The following is an 18,125-nucleotide window of genomic DNA, read 5'->3' as shown; positions in this document are numbered from 1 at the left end:
TGGCAAACAGGATTAGAGTAGAACATAGGCTGAAAGAGTCACTTTTTATAAATTGTAAAATGCCCTATAGTTTCCAACCTTCTTCAGGATGAAATGCATAGCCAATTCATGACTTTCAATGAACCTGTATACCATATTGGAAATACCGGCCTTCGTTTTAGTAATAGGTGTGTGTGTGGGGGGGGGGGGGAAGGCTTGTGTCCAAACTAAATAACCCCGAGCTTGAAAACCTGTGTGCAGTTCACCTACTCCCCAATTACCTTGCTCCTTCTTATATACAGGTGCCATTCCATATTCCATGTGTCATCTGACTAAGCTACGTTCTTGTCGTGTCCATCTAGGTCTTCTCTAATGCATCCCATTATATTATTAGCCTTGGCAGCTGCTGCCTGGCATTGATCACTAAAGTTGAGTTTACTGTTCACCAATACCCCCAGGTCCTTTTCGGTCTGGTGCAACCAAAGGAGACTAAGGGCCCTATAACACTGGATCATTATTGTGTGAAAAATCGTTATATCGTTTGAATTTAAACGATAATTGCTTTGTGTAAATGCAGGCAATGATCAAACTACCAACGAGAAATTGTTTATGTGTCAGGGATTGTTGATTTTGTGCCGTCACTTAAATCACTGTTAGGCCTTATCCACACGTCCCCCGGACAATTGTCAGTGGTTGCAGATCTGTGACCACGGATAATTTTAGGGCCCATTAAATCCGTGCTGTAACCCTTGCCACGGAAAAATAGTACAGGTCATAGTGCAGATGCTGGCACGGAAGCCTCCTTCTGCTCCTGTCACCTGCTCCCATCTCCCCCGCTCCAGTCTCTCACCCGCTCCCATCTCCCCCGCTCCAGTCTCTCAACCGCTCCCATGTACCCCCCTCCAGTCTCTCACCCGCTCCCATGTCCCCCGCTCCCGTTTCTCACCCGCTCTCATCTCCCCCGCTCCAGTCTCAACCGCTCCCATGTACCCCCGCTTCAGTCTCTCACTGGCTCCCATCTCCCCCGCTCCAGTCTCTCACTGGCTCCCATGTTCCCCGCTCCAGTCTCTCACTGGCTCCCATGTTCCCCGCTCCAGTCTCTCACTGGCTCCCATGTTCCCCGCTCCAGTCTCTCACTGGCTCCCATCTCCCCCGCTCCAGTCTCTCACCTGCTCCCATCTCTCACAGGCTCCCATCAGCTCCCATCTCCCCCGCTCCAGTCTCTCACTGGCTCCCATGTTCCCCACTCCAGTCTCTCACTGGCTCCCATGTTCCCCACTCCAGTCTCTCACTGGCTCCCATGTTCCCCGCTCCAGTCTCTCACTGGCTCCCATCTCCTATGCTTCAGTCTCTCACTTGCTCCCATCTCCCCCGCTCCCGTCTCTCACCCGCTCCCATGTACCCCCGCTTCAGTCTCTCACTGGCTCCCATGTTCCCCGCTCCAGTCTCTCACTGGCTCCCATGTTCCCCGCTCCAGTCTCTCACTGGCTCCCATGTCCCCCGCTCCCGTCTCACACCTGCTCCCATCTCCCCCGCTCCATTCTCTCACCTGCTTCCATCTCCCCCGCTCCCATCAGCTCCCATCTCCCCCGCTTCAGTCTCTCACTGGCTCCCATGTTCCCCGCTCCAGTCTCTCACTGGCTCCCATGTCCAGGGGCGGTCTTGGCATTTCTGGGGCCCCAAGCGAAGTTGTGTCTGGGCCCCCCCCCCTCGACACGCGTTCCAAAACAATAGACCGCTGTGTGTTGTCCCCAGTAGTATATACCCCTTGTGTCCTTCCCCCAATAGTATATACCCCTTGTTTGCTTCCCCCAGTAGTATATAGACCCCTGTGTGTTCCCCCAGTTATATATAGCCCCCCCCTCGTGTGCTCCCCCAGAAGTATATAGACCTCCTGTGTGCTGCCCCAGTAGTATATAGACCCCCTGTGTGCTCCCCCACTAGTATATAGACCCCCTGTGTGCTCCCTCAGGGGTATTTAGCCCCCCTGTGTGCTCCCCCACTTGGATACAGACCTCCTGTGTGCTCCCCCACTTGGATATAGACCCCTGTGTGCTCCTCCAGTAGTATATAAACCCCCTGTATGGTTCCCCCAGTAGTATATAGACCCCCTGTGTGCCCCACCAGTATTAAATAGACCCCTTGTGTGCTGCCCCAGTAGTATACAGACCCCTCAAATGGCAGCAGCGAGCGGGGCAGCAGCCCTGTCCAGTGGTCTTGAGCACAAGAGCGGGGCGTGGGGGCCCCCCTGGATGTTGGGGGCCCCAAGCGATCGCTTGGTGTGCTTGGTGCCAAAGACCGCCACTGCCCATGTCCCCCGCTCCCGTCTCACACCTGCTCCCATCTCCCCCGCTCCATTCTCTCACCTGCTTCCATCTCTCACAGGCTTCCATCTCCCCCGCTCCCATCAGCTCCCATCTCCCCCGCTCCAGTCTCTCACCTGCTCCCATCTCCCCCGCTCCAGTCTCTCACCTGCTCCCATCTCCCCCGCTCCAGTCTCTCACCTGCTCCCATCTCCCCCGCTCCCGTCTCACACCTGCTCCCATCTCCCCCGCTCCCATCTCTCACCGGCTCCCATCTCCCCCTCTCCCGTCTCTCACCAGTTCCCCTCTCCCACCCCACAGCTCCACAACACCAGCACCGCAATCAACAGGCGTCCACATCATTTGCCCTTTTGCTGGGATCAAATGGAGTAAATGATGGTATTAAGGATCGTAACGAACGACTATCGTTCTGTGTGATCTGGAGAACTATTTCAGGTAGCGCTCCTTTGCCATCGTTTATCGTTAGTCTAATAGAACCCCCAAGGTCTAGCTCTCACGTTCCGATACACATCGTCTGTTTATATGGTGTGTGTATAGAGCGAATTATCGGAACGCCTGACATCATGTATCATTATGATGCCGGGAGCTCCAGAACAGTTTCAATCTTTGCAGTACTTTGACAACTACGAGAGCTCACACTCTATATAGTGTATAGGAAGGACACAAGCTTATAGATGTACTGTATTGTCTTACGCAGAGCGATTTGTTTTTCTCACTGTGTGAACTGTGCAATGGCCGTAGATTCCCATGATGGATGTTACGGCTTTCTGGTATTATTGTAAGGTATATGCAGGCTGTTATGTCATATTTTGTTCTGTCAGCTATATAGGGATCTATATATAGGACTTATGAGAGACTGTAACATATTCTGTGACTAACAACTTACAGCGGGGGTATAAGGAGTCATTACATGACCAAGATATTCAGCATGTTCTTGCAGCTGTTCTAGTTAACCCCTTAAAGAGTTGAGAAAATGGCAGAAGACAAGGCTGCTCGCTGTAAATATATATACACATTGCTAGATAAAAGCCATAGAAACAAGAACATGTAAAGATTGGTGAAAGGTCAACTGGTTTTGCAACTTCTACTGGTACTGGCAGCGATAGAGAGTGGACGGTAATGGTTCATATATGAAGTATCACAAGACCTCCACTATAACAGTGCTTTTTATCTGGGTGCCTGCCAAAAGCTAAAATGCTGGAAGCCAACCCAGAATTCACAGGGTGACTAGTAACAGATGCCCGCTACTATGCAAAGTCTATGAGTGCAACATTACCATAAAAATAATAATTTCAACTTACTATCCTATTGGGTTCTGCATTGGTTAAAGGGGATATCCAGCGCTACACAAAAATGGCCACTTTCTTCCAGAGACAGCCCCTCTTTTGTCTCCAGTTTGAGTGGGGTTTGGTAACTCATTTCCATTGAAGTGAATGGAGCTTAATTGCAAACCACACCTTAACTGGAGACAACAGTTATGATGTCTCCTGAAGAAAGTGGCCATGTATTTGTAGCACTGGATAACCCCTTTAAATGTTAGTTTTGTTAGATAAGAATATTCACGGTTCAGGATGGGCCATCAGCATGGAATTGGTGGGAATTGCTGATCAGCTGTTTGAATACGACAAGTCTGCAATACCCTGTACGACCACTATAAAGTGCACGGCATAAGAGAACGTGCCAATGGTGGCCATCTTCAAACAGCTAAGAGGCGGGTGTGCCGAGAGTCAGTCCTCTCTACTGATCAGATATTAAAGGGGTTATCCAGCGCTACAAAAACATGGCCACTTTTCCCCCTACTGTTGTCTCCAGTTCACGTGCAGTTTGCAATTAAGCTCCATTTACTTCAATGGAACTGAGTTTCAAAACCCCACCCAAACTGGAGACAACAGTAGGGGGAAAGTGGCCATGCTTTTGTAGTGCTGGATAACCCCTTTAAAGGGGTTACCCAGCATTACAAAAACATGGTCACTTTCATCCAGAGACAGCACCACTCTTGTCCCCAGTTTGGGTGTAGGTTTTGCAACCTGGTTTGATTGAAGTGAATGGAGCTTAAAGGGTTCGCTCAGCCACTCAGTGAAGGAGGCGGGATCCGTTTGAAGTCCGCTCGGATCCCGCCTCCTTCACTGAGTGGCTGAGCGGCCCTAAAACGTAGCGTCTCGGGTGGCGTCAGACACCCGGAAGCGGCCGGGAACCGGAGCGCCGTGATTCTGGACCGGCCGCTGAAACCGGGGAGGTAAGTGGACGTCTTTTATTTCAGCCACCTCCTCCCCGGTCCCCCCAAAAAAGTGCCCCCACGCTGGAGCACCCCTTTAATTGCAACCCACACATGAGCATTTAGACAAGAGGGATGCTGTCTCTAAAAGAAAAGTGGCCATGCTTTTGTAGCGTTGAATAACCCCTTTAAAGCTTATCTCAAGGCCAGGCCATCAATATGTGTGTAAACTTTAAATGTCCCTGTCATTAAAAAAAACTTGATCTCTTAATAAATCAAGATTACTACATTTCTTGTGGGTCTAATAAAAAGGTAAAAAGCAAAGTTTCATAAAAAATAATTATATTATTATTAATGGAGTACTCCGGCCAGGACCCAAACCCCGGGAAGGGGATGAAAATAATAGCGTCCACTTACAACCCTGGCTCCAGCACTGCCGCTGTCATTCCGCCGCTCCCTGTTGTCCGACCACTTCCTGGTCTTGAGATGGGACACAGTTATACCTGCTGACTGGCTGAGAGGGCCTGCCATGTCACGTCTCAAGTCCCGTCTCAAGATCAGAAAGTGGCCTGACATCAGGGGAGCGGCGGAATGTGAGTGGCAGTGCTGTAGCCAGGGAGGTAAGTGTGAGTTACTGTTTACACCCACTTCCTCCCCAGACATTGTCAAAAAGTGGTCCAGGCTGGAGTACCCTTTTAATATAATAAAAGTATATTTTGTGGCCACCTCCATAAAACAAACCAGAGCAAAACCAGCAACCATTACAGCTTTCACTCCCAAAGCTGCTCCGATCTGACAAGTTAATATGGAGCAATGTGGACACTTTGTCTGAACAGCGTTTTATTCATGAGGCCATTATGTATAAGTAGGGAAGGAAAATGGATGTTGGAAATGATACATCATGGCAGGTAACCGAAATAAAGCATTAGCTATTCATACTATTTCTTTCCACAGTGTTCAATTTCAGATGATGACTGCTAAGAGGGTAACATTATACAATGACTGGAGGCTTTTTACAGCAGGTTTTTTTTTTCCCAGGACAAAAGCATCCATGGGCAGTCTTTAGGAGAGGGCATCAAGGGTTAATGTTATAGCACCAACATAAACTGCAGCGCTTTACAACTGGGGAAGTAAAAACAGGTAGACTGTCAAAGGGTCTCAGGGCATCTTACAGTCTAAAGGCTAGAAACACACACGCAGGGGCGCACACAAAGACAAACGTATCAGTCTTTAATTTAAATGGTCACTCGTTCCCACCATGTGATAGCCTATCCGATATGTAACATGTGAGTAACCAAAAATAACTCCTTACCCTAGAAAAACTGTTCTAAAGTCATTGCCACAAACCCAATGCATCAGTAACCCATTTACCCCCATTCGCAATCTATGGTAGTGTACTATATAAACCTTCTCTTCGCACAATGCGGCCTGTTCAGTGCACTCTAACACTGTCATGGCATAGCAGAGAGGAGTTTGCACTTTATTGGTCAGAGAAGTAAGGGAAACAAAGCCCCTGTGTGAGTACTACTGGCAAACAGCAACTGTGGTCCGGCCCCCTGAAACGATGACAACGAGAAATATTTGTGCACCATGGAGGGGTCTCTAGTGAGAGCACTAACATCACCTTGTCACTACTCTAAATGGTTAAAGGGGAACTCCGGGCAGCCCCCCCAACCCCCAAAAGACTCTCTTGATGTGGTTCTACAGCGGTCCCGCTCCTCTGATGCAGTTTTCTGCATGCTCAATCTCTACTGATGTTCCTCCTCCCTTGCACTGCTATCAGACTACATTTCCCAGTAGTCTTTGTGGTGCACTCTTAGAACATCCTGCTCCAAGGCCTCGATCGACCACAACGTTTGACGTGTCTTTGTGCCCCAGTGGAAATTTAAGGGTCCCTACAACTTACATAGGGTTACAATGTCTTGGGAGTACTCTGGTGGATTATGAAATTCGGAAGCTGGCATGGTCGGGAGGGGGGAATTTATTACAAGTATTAACATACCTCTCCCTGTGCACGTGGTGAGCGCCAGGTTTGGCTGTGGGACCCCCACCAGGCTCCGGTATCTCTGAAGCAGACACGTCACGACCCGGCTGATGGACTGGGGTGGGACAGCACTCCAGTCACTTACTGGATAAGAAGCCAAGACAGGCCTTCACCCTCCCTTCCAAAGTTGTGACATCATTACAGGAAAATGCCTTCCAACGCAGATCCCTCTGCTCGGGGCATAGGGTGAGGTATGTCCGTACTTGTAATCAATTTCCCCCAGCTGGATTTTATAATTCGACGGATTTCTCCTTTATAGGTCTTGAGAGCAGTGCTAGGGCTCACGACTCTTTGGACAAGGGTCCAATTGTCCTAGAGAATTTGGGACAACTGGACTGAGTTTATGCCGGCCAATTCGACTAAATAAGAACCAAAAATGAATTTTTTGGAAATTCTCTAGTTACAATCCCAGGATAAGCTCCCAGTTTAACATCACTCATTGAGATGGTTTCAGAAAGTCACGCAAGGGACTAACGCTCTACAATATTTGATACGCCGAGAACAAACTTTGAACGTCAAGTGCTTAAAAGCTTGTAAAGCTATTAATTTAGGTTAATTCCGAGGGAGAAATGTCAAGTAGGGAAGAAGGAAAGAGGCAGGTAAACTAAAGCTGATTATATCATAAGAAGCAGAGCGTCTCTCCTAGTATTAACTCAAGTGCCTTACTGAAATATTCGGTTTTCCCTCCGCCCCGTGAATAATGACGGGCGCCACGGATAAGACACAGATTGATGCTGTGCCAATATGAGTGATGTCTGTCTACCCGGCCTGCAGACAACAAAAAAGTTCACCTTGAAATCAGCCGGCACTAGAAATTAATTGAAGCTCTGCCGTTCCTTTACAGGTTCCAGAATGGAGCCGGCTCCCAATATAATTATAGTGTTATATCTCACGGCCGGCTACTGGGGCTGCATATACTAGAGGTACTCGGGTGACGGATGAGCAATAATGGCCTTTCTGGGCATGGAAAAGAAAATTAGGAGGGCTCAGTAAAGATGGCGCCACCAGAGCGTGACGGGCGCAGGGTACAACCAATGGCGATTTGCTCCAGTAACTTAGTGATGATCATGGTTTTATCTGGAGACAAGTAGAAAGATAGATGGCAAAAATCAATAGTATTCGGTCTGATCTTTGAAGCAGCGGAGCAGAAAGTGAGCCGGAGAGGGATTAGGAGGAAGAGAGAAGATGAACACTTTTGGGGAAGAAAAAAGAAGATAGAAGAGGGGATGGCACATAATACAGGAGGATGCTAAACTATGCATGAAGTGTGGGCAAAGGAAAGAGCGAGCCATAGGCAAAAGGCAATAAACCATTGTACAAAGTGACCGCAAAGAAGGCAGCAGCCTTATTACAGCGGAAAGTAGGGGCCAGCCATCCAGCATCTCATCGCTCCGCTCTTATCATACACTTTAAATAATGCAGCGGGAGGTGGAGAGAGGGCATCATTACGGAACCTGGATGTTGCATGGGGTGCTGACTCGCAGACTAGAAACGCAATGAATTATTTAGCTCTCCGAGCAGAACTGCAATTATTTCTGAATTAATAATTACCCGGTATGTGAGCAGCTACAGGATGCACAGGACGGGGGCTGTATGTGCTGCCAGACAATAAGCTAACATTCAGGATGTCGTAAGAATGTAACCTGATGATGGATCTGTACTGAGTACAGGGCGCAGAGGATGAAGGTTTGTCTCTTACTCCATTTTTGTGCTATTAGGAGTTGACTCTATGTTAATATGGTGCGTTGGTGCACTGGGGCGGAGTTACCACCTCCAGTGCATCGATCCGCCCATTTAGCCTGCTCCTTCTAGTGAATATCGGCAGAGCGGGCTGGCTGGATCTGTGCACTTGGTTGGTAGTCCCACCCTCAGTGCACCGGATCTGCCTAGCCAGCCTGCTCCTTCTGGTGTATATCAGCTGAATCTGTGCACTGGGTTGATAGCCCCGTCCCCAGTGCACCAAAACACCTAATTAGCATATATATTAACCTCTAGTAGCACGGAAACGGCACAGAGGATGAAAGTAAGAACGTTACCCTCATCCTCAGCGCCCCTTGTGCAATAGATCGGCCACACATGGTTTTATCAGCCACCCAAAATATCCAAATCAGCTGAGAAATGAGCATGATCGCTGGACTTTTCACACTGGCCAACTACCAAGAACAAGTGCTCACGCCTATGGTGGACCCTGGGGGGCGGGGCATGGTCAAATGCTCCTCCATGTCAGCCATCTTATGGACAGAGCTAAAATTAGATTCCCCTCCTCCAGGCTGTCCCGCTCTGTGGTGAGGCTGTCCATAAGATGGGCGTGCATGGAGGAGCATGTGTCCATGCCCCGCCCCCAAGAGTGCAAGACTGAGCCTGTATATGCCTATGGTGGACCCTGGGGGGCGGGGTATGGTCACATGCTCCTCCATGTCAACCATCTTATGGACAGACTCACCACAGAGGAGGGCAGCAAAGCCTGGAGGAGGGGAGTCGGATTTTAGCTCTGTGAGGTACACAGGGAACAATTTTACTATAAAGTGGCCAGCCCCTTTAAGATATCTGGGAACAAATGGCACACCTCTTGAGAGATGTCATTATATTAGTAAATCCAGGCCGATGCGTTGTCCATTCCTCTGAATGAACAAACAATTGTGCACCACCATTCCCCTTTTAGGGTGTGTCCTATATGGAGTGTACTATTTGCTAAACATCTTTCCTCCCCCGATCCCATGTACATTTGCTCTACGGCACAGGGGGGGTAATTGCGCTCCTAACTGCTTACAAGCCAGTCGCTTTCCCGTGTCCCTTCTTGTCTCGCACCGCAGGGTAATTGGAGTCGGCCTTTGTCAGCAAGGATCATACTGTTTTTGATCACAGAAGGCACAGTAGGAGCATTGGCTTCTTGGAGTTTTTCTATCCCTTTAGCAATGTTAATGGAGCACAGAATTGTAATTTTGTCTGCCGCACGGAAAGAATACAATAAAGTGAATAATTCATATTATATCTAGCAAAGACACTAAATTATATTAAGAAAAAGTATCGGATTTGGATCCCTTTTTTAAAAACATATCCCATTTTTTAGGTTAACCCTTTCTAGTGGTGACTAGGTGATGATAGGGCTCGTACCGCTGTTATTAAGCCTCTATGGTGCACAACTATTTCATTCTCTTCATTTTAGAGGGACTGGGCCAGAGCTGGGCTGTTACCAGTAGTACACACACAGGCGTTCCTTTCCCTTACCTGTCTAGCCAATTGCGGCACAGAACCTACTCCTCACTGAACAGAACAGGCTGGGATTGTGTTAGAGGAGATTTACACAGTACATTACTATGCATGACATTAATTTGATCCTAAATCAAAGACACAATTAAAGAAAAGGTAAGTAAGTGGGAAGCCTTGATTTACCTTTAGGGGCAGTGTGGATCACAATTTATAAATACACACCTTTCATCCATCAGATGGAGAAAAGTAGAGCTAAACAGTAGTGACCATTTAAAAGGGTGCTCTGGCCGCTTCCTGATCTGTGACTCGGCTTGAGACGTGACGTTTCCAGTTTACTCAGCCATTCAGTGGTAGAGACGGGATCCCGCTACGGCCGCCAATGGCTGAGCAGGTTGGAAATGTCACGTTTCAAGTTATGTGACAGACCAGGAAGTGGCCGGGCACAGCAGACTGGAGTATCGTAATGTGGAATCTGGCGCTGGAACCGGAGAGGTAAAAGGATGTTGTTGCCTTCATCCACCCCCTCCCCGGCCATAGCGAAAAAAGCCAAACATTGTGGGAACACAGCCAAAAAAACGTTTTAACATCCTATGGGTCAGACCCAGGGGCGGATTAACTTTACCATAAGCCCCGGGCTGCTCACCAAGCCTGGGTCCCCCCACCCCACTGTAACTATGGAAGCACTAGCCTGGCGTTCATAGTACAGGACAGATAATGTCATGATGTCCTGATTTGTGCAAAATTGCCATAAAAAACTGTGATTTTTGCAAATCATGGCGGAAGTGTAGCCAGGACACAGTACACCACTGAAAGTATAAGTCTTTTTGGGTGGTCATGGGCCCCCCGGGAGCTCAGGGCCCCGGGCTGCCGCCCGAAAAGCCCCTGTTATAAACCGCTACTGGTCAGACCCCATTGAAAACAAGAACAAGTCATAAGAAGCACTCGGCTTTATGCTTCCCTCCCTGTCTTGTCTTGATTTCTTATAGTAAGGGCCTTATTACACGGGACGATTATCGTTAAAAAAAAGAGGAGGAGGCGCAGGAGGAGGCGACAGGACCACCGCAAGAACGATCATAAGTAACGATTATCCTTTCGTTTAATTAGGTGAACGGTTTATTTGAGGTCGTTTGAGATCGTTTATCGTTAAAAAAATCACTTTGTGTAGCAGTACCTTAAGTCTATGAGGGCCATTTCCTTCAACGAGGAGAAAAGCTCAGTTAAGACCTCGACCAATGAAAACTTTTGACATGTTTTTATGGCCTGTCAGAAGTTTTTTAAAGTGACAGTGACTCTTTATTTTGTCTAAAATGTTTTTTAGTCTACACATTCTGCTGTATGTATTCATTGCGAGTGTTCCCTGATGCAGACCTGAAATATACATAGCAGTATAGCAGGACACTGTAGAGCCATACAGCGGTATACATCAGCCAATGTTCACAATGCAAAAAAAGTGCATCATACAGTATACTTTGTGACCTCTTTCAGGGCAATGGTTGGCCTATGACTACATTTAGAGTATGTGCCTTATAGGTTGCACACAATAGGGGGCATTTACTATAGTCTTAAGCGTGCAATTTTTCTACAGAGTATTCGCCTGTTCTTTAACAAACTATTCATAAATTTGTAAATAGAATTTTTTCAGAATATTCACAAAAAATATGCAAACAAACATTATGCAAATTTTAGATTGAATACTCAAAACAGGCAGATAAAAAAAAGTTGCATCTAAAAAATATTCGCCTGTCTAATACTGATTCATAAATAGAACAAAAATAGCCAAAAATCCAAATACAGTGGTACCTCGGTTCTCGAACTTAATTGGTTCCGGAAGGCAGTTTGAGAACCGGGCACTGTTTTTCCATAGGAAATAATGTAAGTGTGTTTAATTGGTTCCAGCACCAACCAATAATTACCTACAGTACCAATATATTACACTGGTAAGTGCTCAGTATACTCCCTAGAGTACAGGACAGAGCAGCACAATACTGTACAGGACATTATACACAAGAAACATCCAACAAAAATAGTCATTATACTACAGTAGTGACTAACTCCTCACTAGGGCTGGGCGGTCCCCCTCCCTGGCACCAGTCCCGTCCGAGCGCCCCCACCCCCACCCGGCCGGGGAGCGCTGCCAATGTCAATGTGCTGTGTGTGCAGGGACGCCGGACTTGACGGGTGGGCGCATGGATGGACAGATGCGGCGGGACGGGGCCTCAGGCGGGTGGGGAGGGAGGGGGTGAGGGCGCTCGGACGGGCGGGGGGCGCTTAGACTGGACGGCTGAGGGGGGCGGGGCACTCGGGCATTCTCACCTGGGCCCTGCTGCTCCTCCACCTCCCGCTCTGATAACGGCGTCCCTGCAAATGTTATTGTGCTGTGTGCAGTGACGCCGGAGGAGCAGCTGACCTGTAGTCCCCTCAGTAACAGTACAGGGCTGTAACATAGGAGGAATGGATGTGCTGCAGCGGGCAGGTTAAAGGGGTACTCCAGCGGGGGGGGGGGCACTTTTTTGCTGGGATCGGGGAGGAGGTGGCCGAGGGAAAAGACGTCCACTCACCTCCCCGGTTCCAGCGGTGGGTCCCGCATTGCTGTGCTCCGGTGCCCAGTTCCCAGCCCGTTCCGGATGTCTGACGCGGGCGCGAGACGTGACGTCTCAGGTCCGCTCAGCCATTCAGTATCCGCCCTCCCTGTATAGTCATACAACCCTATCCGCCCCCTGTATAGTCATGCATTCCTATCCACCCCCTATCCCTATGTGCTGCCTGTATAGTCCTGTAACCCGATGCCAACCTCCTGTATAGTAATACACCCCAATCCATCCCCCCATAGTCATACACACCTATTGCCCCCCCCCCCCCCATATAGTCATACACACCTATCCCTCTGTGACCTCCTGTGTATACACACCTATCCCTGTAGAGGCTGTATACCTGTATATACACATCCAGGTCTCTGCTAAGACCCCTTAATAATGACAAATTATAATAATGATAATGAGCAGCAACCCATGGTTAGTCTATTTCTTTTTTACTTTTTTCAAAAATCAAAATATCGCCAGTTTGGCATGGCAAGTGGCTGTGGTTTGCAAAAGGGGGTGTGTCATACATATCGTTCAATTATCGTTACCGCGGCTACATGTGCGATAAACCACGATATTGATTTAGGCCATTATCGCCCAGCCTTACTCCTCACACATCCTTTATTGTATAGAGTCCCCCCCCATCCCTGCACTGTTACAGATGGGAGATGGTGGTGCACTGCCTGTACTACTACTGTACTGTATATGCACTCCAGCAATCTTATACAGTACTGTACAGGATGGGAGATGGTGGTGCACTGTCTGTACTACTACTGTACTGTATATGCACTCCAGCAATCTTATACAGTACTGTACAGGATGGGACATGGTGGTGCACTGACTGTACTACTACTGTACTGTATATGCACTCCAGCAATCTTATACAGTACAGGATGGGAGATGGTGGTGCACTGCCTGTACTACTACTGTACTGTATATGCACTCCAGCAATCTTATACAGTACAGGATGGGAGATGGTGGTGCACTGCCTGTACTACTACTGTACTGTATATGCACTCCAGCAGTCTTATACAGTACAGGATGGGAGATGGTGGTGCACTGCCTGTACTACTACTGCACTGTATATGCACTCCAGCAATCTTATACAGTACAGGATGGGAGATGGTGGTGCACTGCCTGTACTACTACTGCACTGTATATGCACTCCAGCAATCTTATACAGTACAGGATGGGAGATGGTGGTGCACTGCCTGTACTACTACTGTACTGTATATGCACTCCAGCAATCTTATACAGTACAGGATGGGAGATGGTGGTGCACTGCCTGTACTACTACTGCACTGTATATGCACTCCAGCAGTCTTATACAGTACAGGATGGGAGATGGTGGTGCACTGCCTGTACTACTACTGCACTGTATATGCACTCCAGCAATCTTATACAGTACAGGATGGGAGATGGTGGTGCACTGACTGTACTACTACTGTGCTGTATATACACTCCAGCAATCTTATACAGTACAGGATGGGAGATGGTGGTGCACTGCCTGTACTACTACTGCACTGTATATGCACTCCAGCAGTCTTATACAGCACTGTACTGTATGTGAAGCCTCACCACTGCTAAACTCACTATGTACAACCCACCATCCACGCTCGCAAAAACGTTCAGATACCGAGTACTTCAAGACTGGGGGCCCGAAAAGTGTTTGAGAACCGAGCAAGAGTTTGAGAACCAAAGCAAACTTTCCTTGAAAATACAGTTTGAGTTCCAAGCAGTTTGAGAACCGAGGTACCACTGTATTTACCTTACAAGAGGTGCAAAGCCCTTAAAAATTTCCCCCCAATGTGTTTAGCCCCCCCCCCCCCCCCCCCAAATGTGTTTTTACAGCATCCCATGCACGGAAAAGTACAAAAATAAGATGCAGTTTGGCGAGCACTAACTTTTTTTTTGTACTCCTTTTGCCCTTTGCTGTAGGCTTTGTTAAAGGGGTACTCCGGCAAAAATCTCTTTCTTTCAAATTAACTGAGTTCAAAAAGTTATATAGATTTGTCATTTACTTCTATTTAAAAATCTCAAGTCTTACAGTACTTATCAGCTGCTGTATGTCCTGCAGGAAGTGGTGCATTCTTTCCAGTCTGACACAGTGCTCTCTGCTGCCACCTCTGTCCATGACAGGAACTGTCCAGAGCAGCAGTAAATCCCCATAGAAAACCTCTCCTAATTTGGACAGTTCCTGACATGGACAGAGGTGGCAGCAGTGAGCACTGTATCAGACTGGAAACAAAACACCACTTCTTGCAGGACATGCAGCAGCTCATAAGTACTGGAAGACTCGAGATTTTTAAATAGAAGTAAATTACAAATCTATGTAACTTTCTGAAACCAGTTGATTTGAAAGAAAAATATTTTTGCCAGAGTACCCCTTTAAAATCTGTGGCGTTATTAATTGTGCTGTTCATAGTGTAGATTTGTGTCGACAATGTCCACACAGATACCACAGCCGGCTGTAAAATGGTGTCGGTCGTCATAAGGGTTAAATTTGTGAATACCATTTGTACCTTAATTAATTGAATCATCAAGTTGTACGTCACAGACCAAATGACTACTAACACTATTTTAATGCCTGCTCGGAGTGTAAAGATAGACTATGAGTAAGGCCTCACGGCCAAAACACGTCACTGAGATTTTTGTACAGGACGCATTTCATTTGAATAAATCAATAAAGAAGAACAACTTTTACCGGCATACCCTGCTGCAGGATTATTGTATATGGACCAAAATATGTATAGCCTTAAAGGAGTAACCTGAAGAATATTTTGTTTTCTTACATTTCAATTACCGTGTCTGCAGTGCTAGTGACACAGGCTGCTTCCCCCAGACTAATGCTAACATATAGAATAGACCTCAATAGGACATCCTCCTCAAATAGACACTCCAGCTAGCCTACCAACTAGCCTAAAATAAGGCACCCCCCGAAAGTAAGGCCGCTAAACACATCCCCCCCGAACCAAGCCCCTCCCCCCACCTAATCCCCTTGTGGACCTTGACAGCCGGAGCTGCAGGCACACTGGTCTATGGCCTCCATGTCTATCCACACGTCCCAACGTCCTGCCGCCGCACTCTCCTGGTCTCGCTGCACTTGTACAGATCGTTGGCGAGTATGCCGGGGGGTTCTGAGGGGAGAGAGCCGAAGGGGGAGGCCTGGGGGAAGAGAGCCGAAGGGGGGAGGCTGAGGGGAGAGAGCCGAAGGGGGAGGCCGGGGGGAAGAGAGCCGAAGGGGAGGCCTGGGGGAAGAGAGCCGAAGGGGGGAGGCCTGGGGGAGAGAAATAAGACATCCCCTAAAAATAAGACATAGTTCCCATTCCCTGTATCCATCCCCTCCTTGGTTGAACTTGATGGACATGTGTCTTTTTTCAACCGTATTAACTATGTAACTATGTAACTTCCCGGGGGGAAGAGAGCAGAAGGGGGAGACCGGAGGGAAGAGAGCCGAAGGGGGAGGCCTGGGGGAAGAGAGCCGAAGGGGAAGGCCGGGGGGAAGAGAGCCGAAGGGGGAGGCCGGGAGGAGAGAGCCGAAGGGGGAGGCCGGGAGAAGAGAGCCGAAGGGGGAGGCCGGGAGGAGAGAGCCGAAGGGGGAGGCTGGGAGGAGACAGCCGAAGGGGGAGGCCGGGAGGAGAGATCCGAAGGGGAAGGCCAGGGGGAGAGAAATAAGACATCCCCTAAAAATAAGACATAGTGCTTCTTTGGGAGCAAAGATTAATATAAGGCTCTGTCTTATTTTTGGTGAAACAGTAGGGTTTGAGCATTCCTGCAGTTCCTAAGACAGCCACAAGTAGCAGCAGAGAAGCCATATTGCTCCTTACTGCTGGCAATCAATATAAGAAAAATAAATATTATATATTCTTCGGGATACCCCTTTAAGAGAGATGGGAACTAGCTAAATCTACGGCCAAGCTACTTTTTAAGACTAGGCTAGTAATGGATGACTAATCCATGGCTCATTATCGGAACGGAGAAGTGGTGAACTGTGAATAAAGGGTTTATCACAAGACACAGAATTTTTGGAATGTTTAGGATATATATACACACACACATATATATATATATATATATATATATATATATATATATATATATATATATATCCATCCTCCATTTTTAATGAGAAGGGATAAATAGGAAGGAGGAATGAGGTCTCTGTACTGTAAAAGCTAAAAATTCCTGAAATGAAGGCAATACTGTAGTCACTTCTCAGAATAAATTCTATAGATAGCCGTGTCCTATTTTCCATGAAGTATACACATTGTTACTTTCAAGAAGAGTACTCAGCACCGCCGCTGCCGCCGAGCCGCCATCTATGCTGTAATGCACTTTTGTACGACCTCTCAGCATAAAAACCCTCCACGATTCATAACTGGTTTCTGATCTGTCTCCTTGCTTAAAATATCCCGCTATCACCTTTCTGCATTTTCACATAACAGCTTTCCTACAGCCGGCCGTCCCCTGGGCTTCGATACTGCTTAGTGGCCTTGTCGACGCGGCAATGGGAGCGAGACAATACAATGATATTTGAGCTGGGTGCTAGGTCAGTCCTACCTTCACTCCGCGGATTCGGAATTCCGCCAGCGCTCGGCTCATTTTGGTAGCTGCCACTTGCTGATCTTTTGCGTGTGCGATGACCTTGACGAGAAGGGAGTCGTAATGTGGGGATATGACCGCTCCTTGGAAGGCGGATGCACTGTCCAACCGGATGCCCATACCCTCGCCGCTCCTAAACACCTGTAACGGGAAGAAAGAAATCAATGAGTAACACAATGTAGACCATGAGGCAGAATCTAGAGGCTTTGCATACATATACACTGGGTGCCTAGCAAATCTATGAGCTCAACGACAATCCATCTCTGTAAACTTCTAATAACATAAGCAGATTTTCATATTCGGTCACTTTTTCCCTTCCTTCCATTACTTAAATTAACTCTTCCTAAAATAGTGAATGTAAGAAACACTATAAAGTATCTTATCAGAAAAAAATGCCTTTTCTATTGTGTCTATAGCAAGAGCAAAATCCTTCCTCCTATGCAAGTATACAGTGAGAGCAGAATCCTCCCCATATGTATATATGGTGAGAGCAGGTTCCTCCCCTTTTTGTGTATATACAGTGAGAGAAGGATCCTCCCCTCTTTGTATATACAGTGAGAGAAGGATCCTCCCCTCTGTGTATATACAGTAAGAGCAGGATCCTCCCCTCTGTGTATATACAGTGAGAGCAGGATCCTCCCCTCTGTGTATATACAGTGAGAGCAGGATCCTCCCTATATGTGTATATACAGTAAGAGCAGGATCCTCCCCTCTGTGTATATACAGTAAGGGCAGGATCCTCCCCTCTGTGTATATACAGTGAGAGCAGGATCCTCCCCTCTGTGTATATACAGTGAGAGCAGGATCCTCCCCTCTGTGTATATACAGTGAGAGCAGGATCCTCCCCTCTGTGTATATACAGTGAGAGCAGGATCCTCCCCTCTGTGTATATACAGTGAGAGCAGGATCCTCCCCTCTGTGTATATATATATATATATATATATATATATATATATATATATATATATATACACACAGTGAGAGCAGGATCCTCCCTATATGTGTATATACAGTGAGAGCAGGATCCTCCCCTCTGTGTATATACAGTGAGAGCAGGATCCTCCCTATATGTTGCCCCTTGGCTGAGTCCTTCCCAGAGGGATTTCTGGCTAGTCCTGTGTTTTGAGACTCTTCAATGAGGCTCCATGGGCTCCTCTTTTGCATATTCATGT

The 18,125-nt window shown here is 47.6% G+C and overlaps 1 protein-coding gene across 2 annotated transcripts in view; it reads right to left on the bottom strand.

Moving 5' to 3' along the window:
• The window catches only part of PC (pyruvate carboxylase), a 363,791-nt gene that overhangs the window by 56,693 nt on the left and 288,973 nt on the right, over positions 1 to 18,125 (bottom strand). For both annotated transcript variants that reach the window (XM_069965255.1, XM_069965254.1), the window contains one exon: positions 16,912 to 17,094. In XM_069965255.1, the coding sequence (XP_069821356.1) occupies positions 16,912 to 17,094 (183 nt within the window). The remainder of the gene's footprint in view (positions 1 to 16,911; positions 17,095 to 18,125) is intronic.

This window comes from Dendropsophus ebraccatus, chromosome 4 (genome assembly GCF_027789765.1).
Source record: "Dendropsophus ebraccatus isolate aDenEbr1 chromosome 4, aDenEbr1.pat, whole genome shotgun sequence".
Lineage (NCBI taxonomy): Eukaryota > Metazoa > Chordata > Amphibia > Anura > Hylidae > Dendropsophus > Dendropsophus ebraccatus.
The sequence above is the reverse complement of the archived record's forward strand: the minus strand, read 5'-3'. Positions and strand labels throughout refer to the sequence as shown.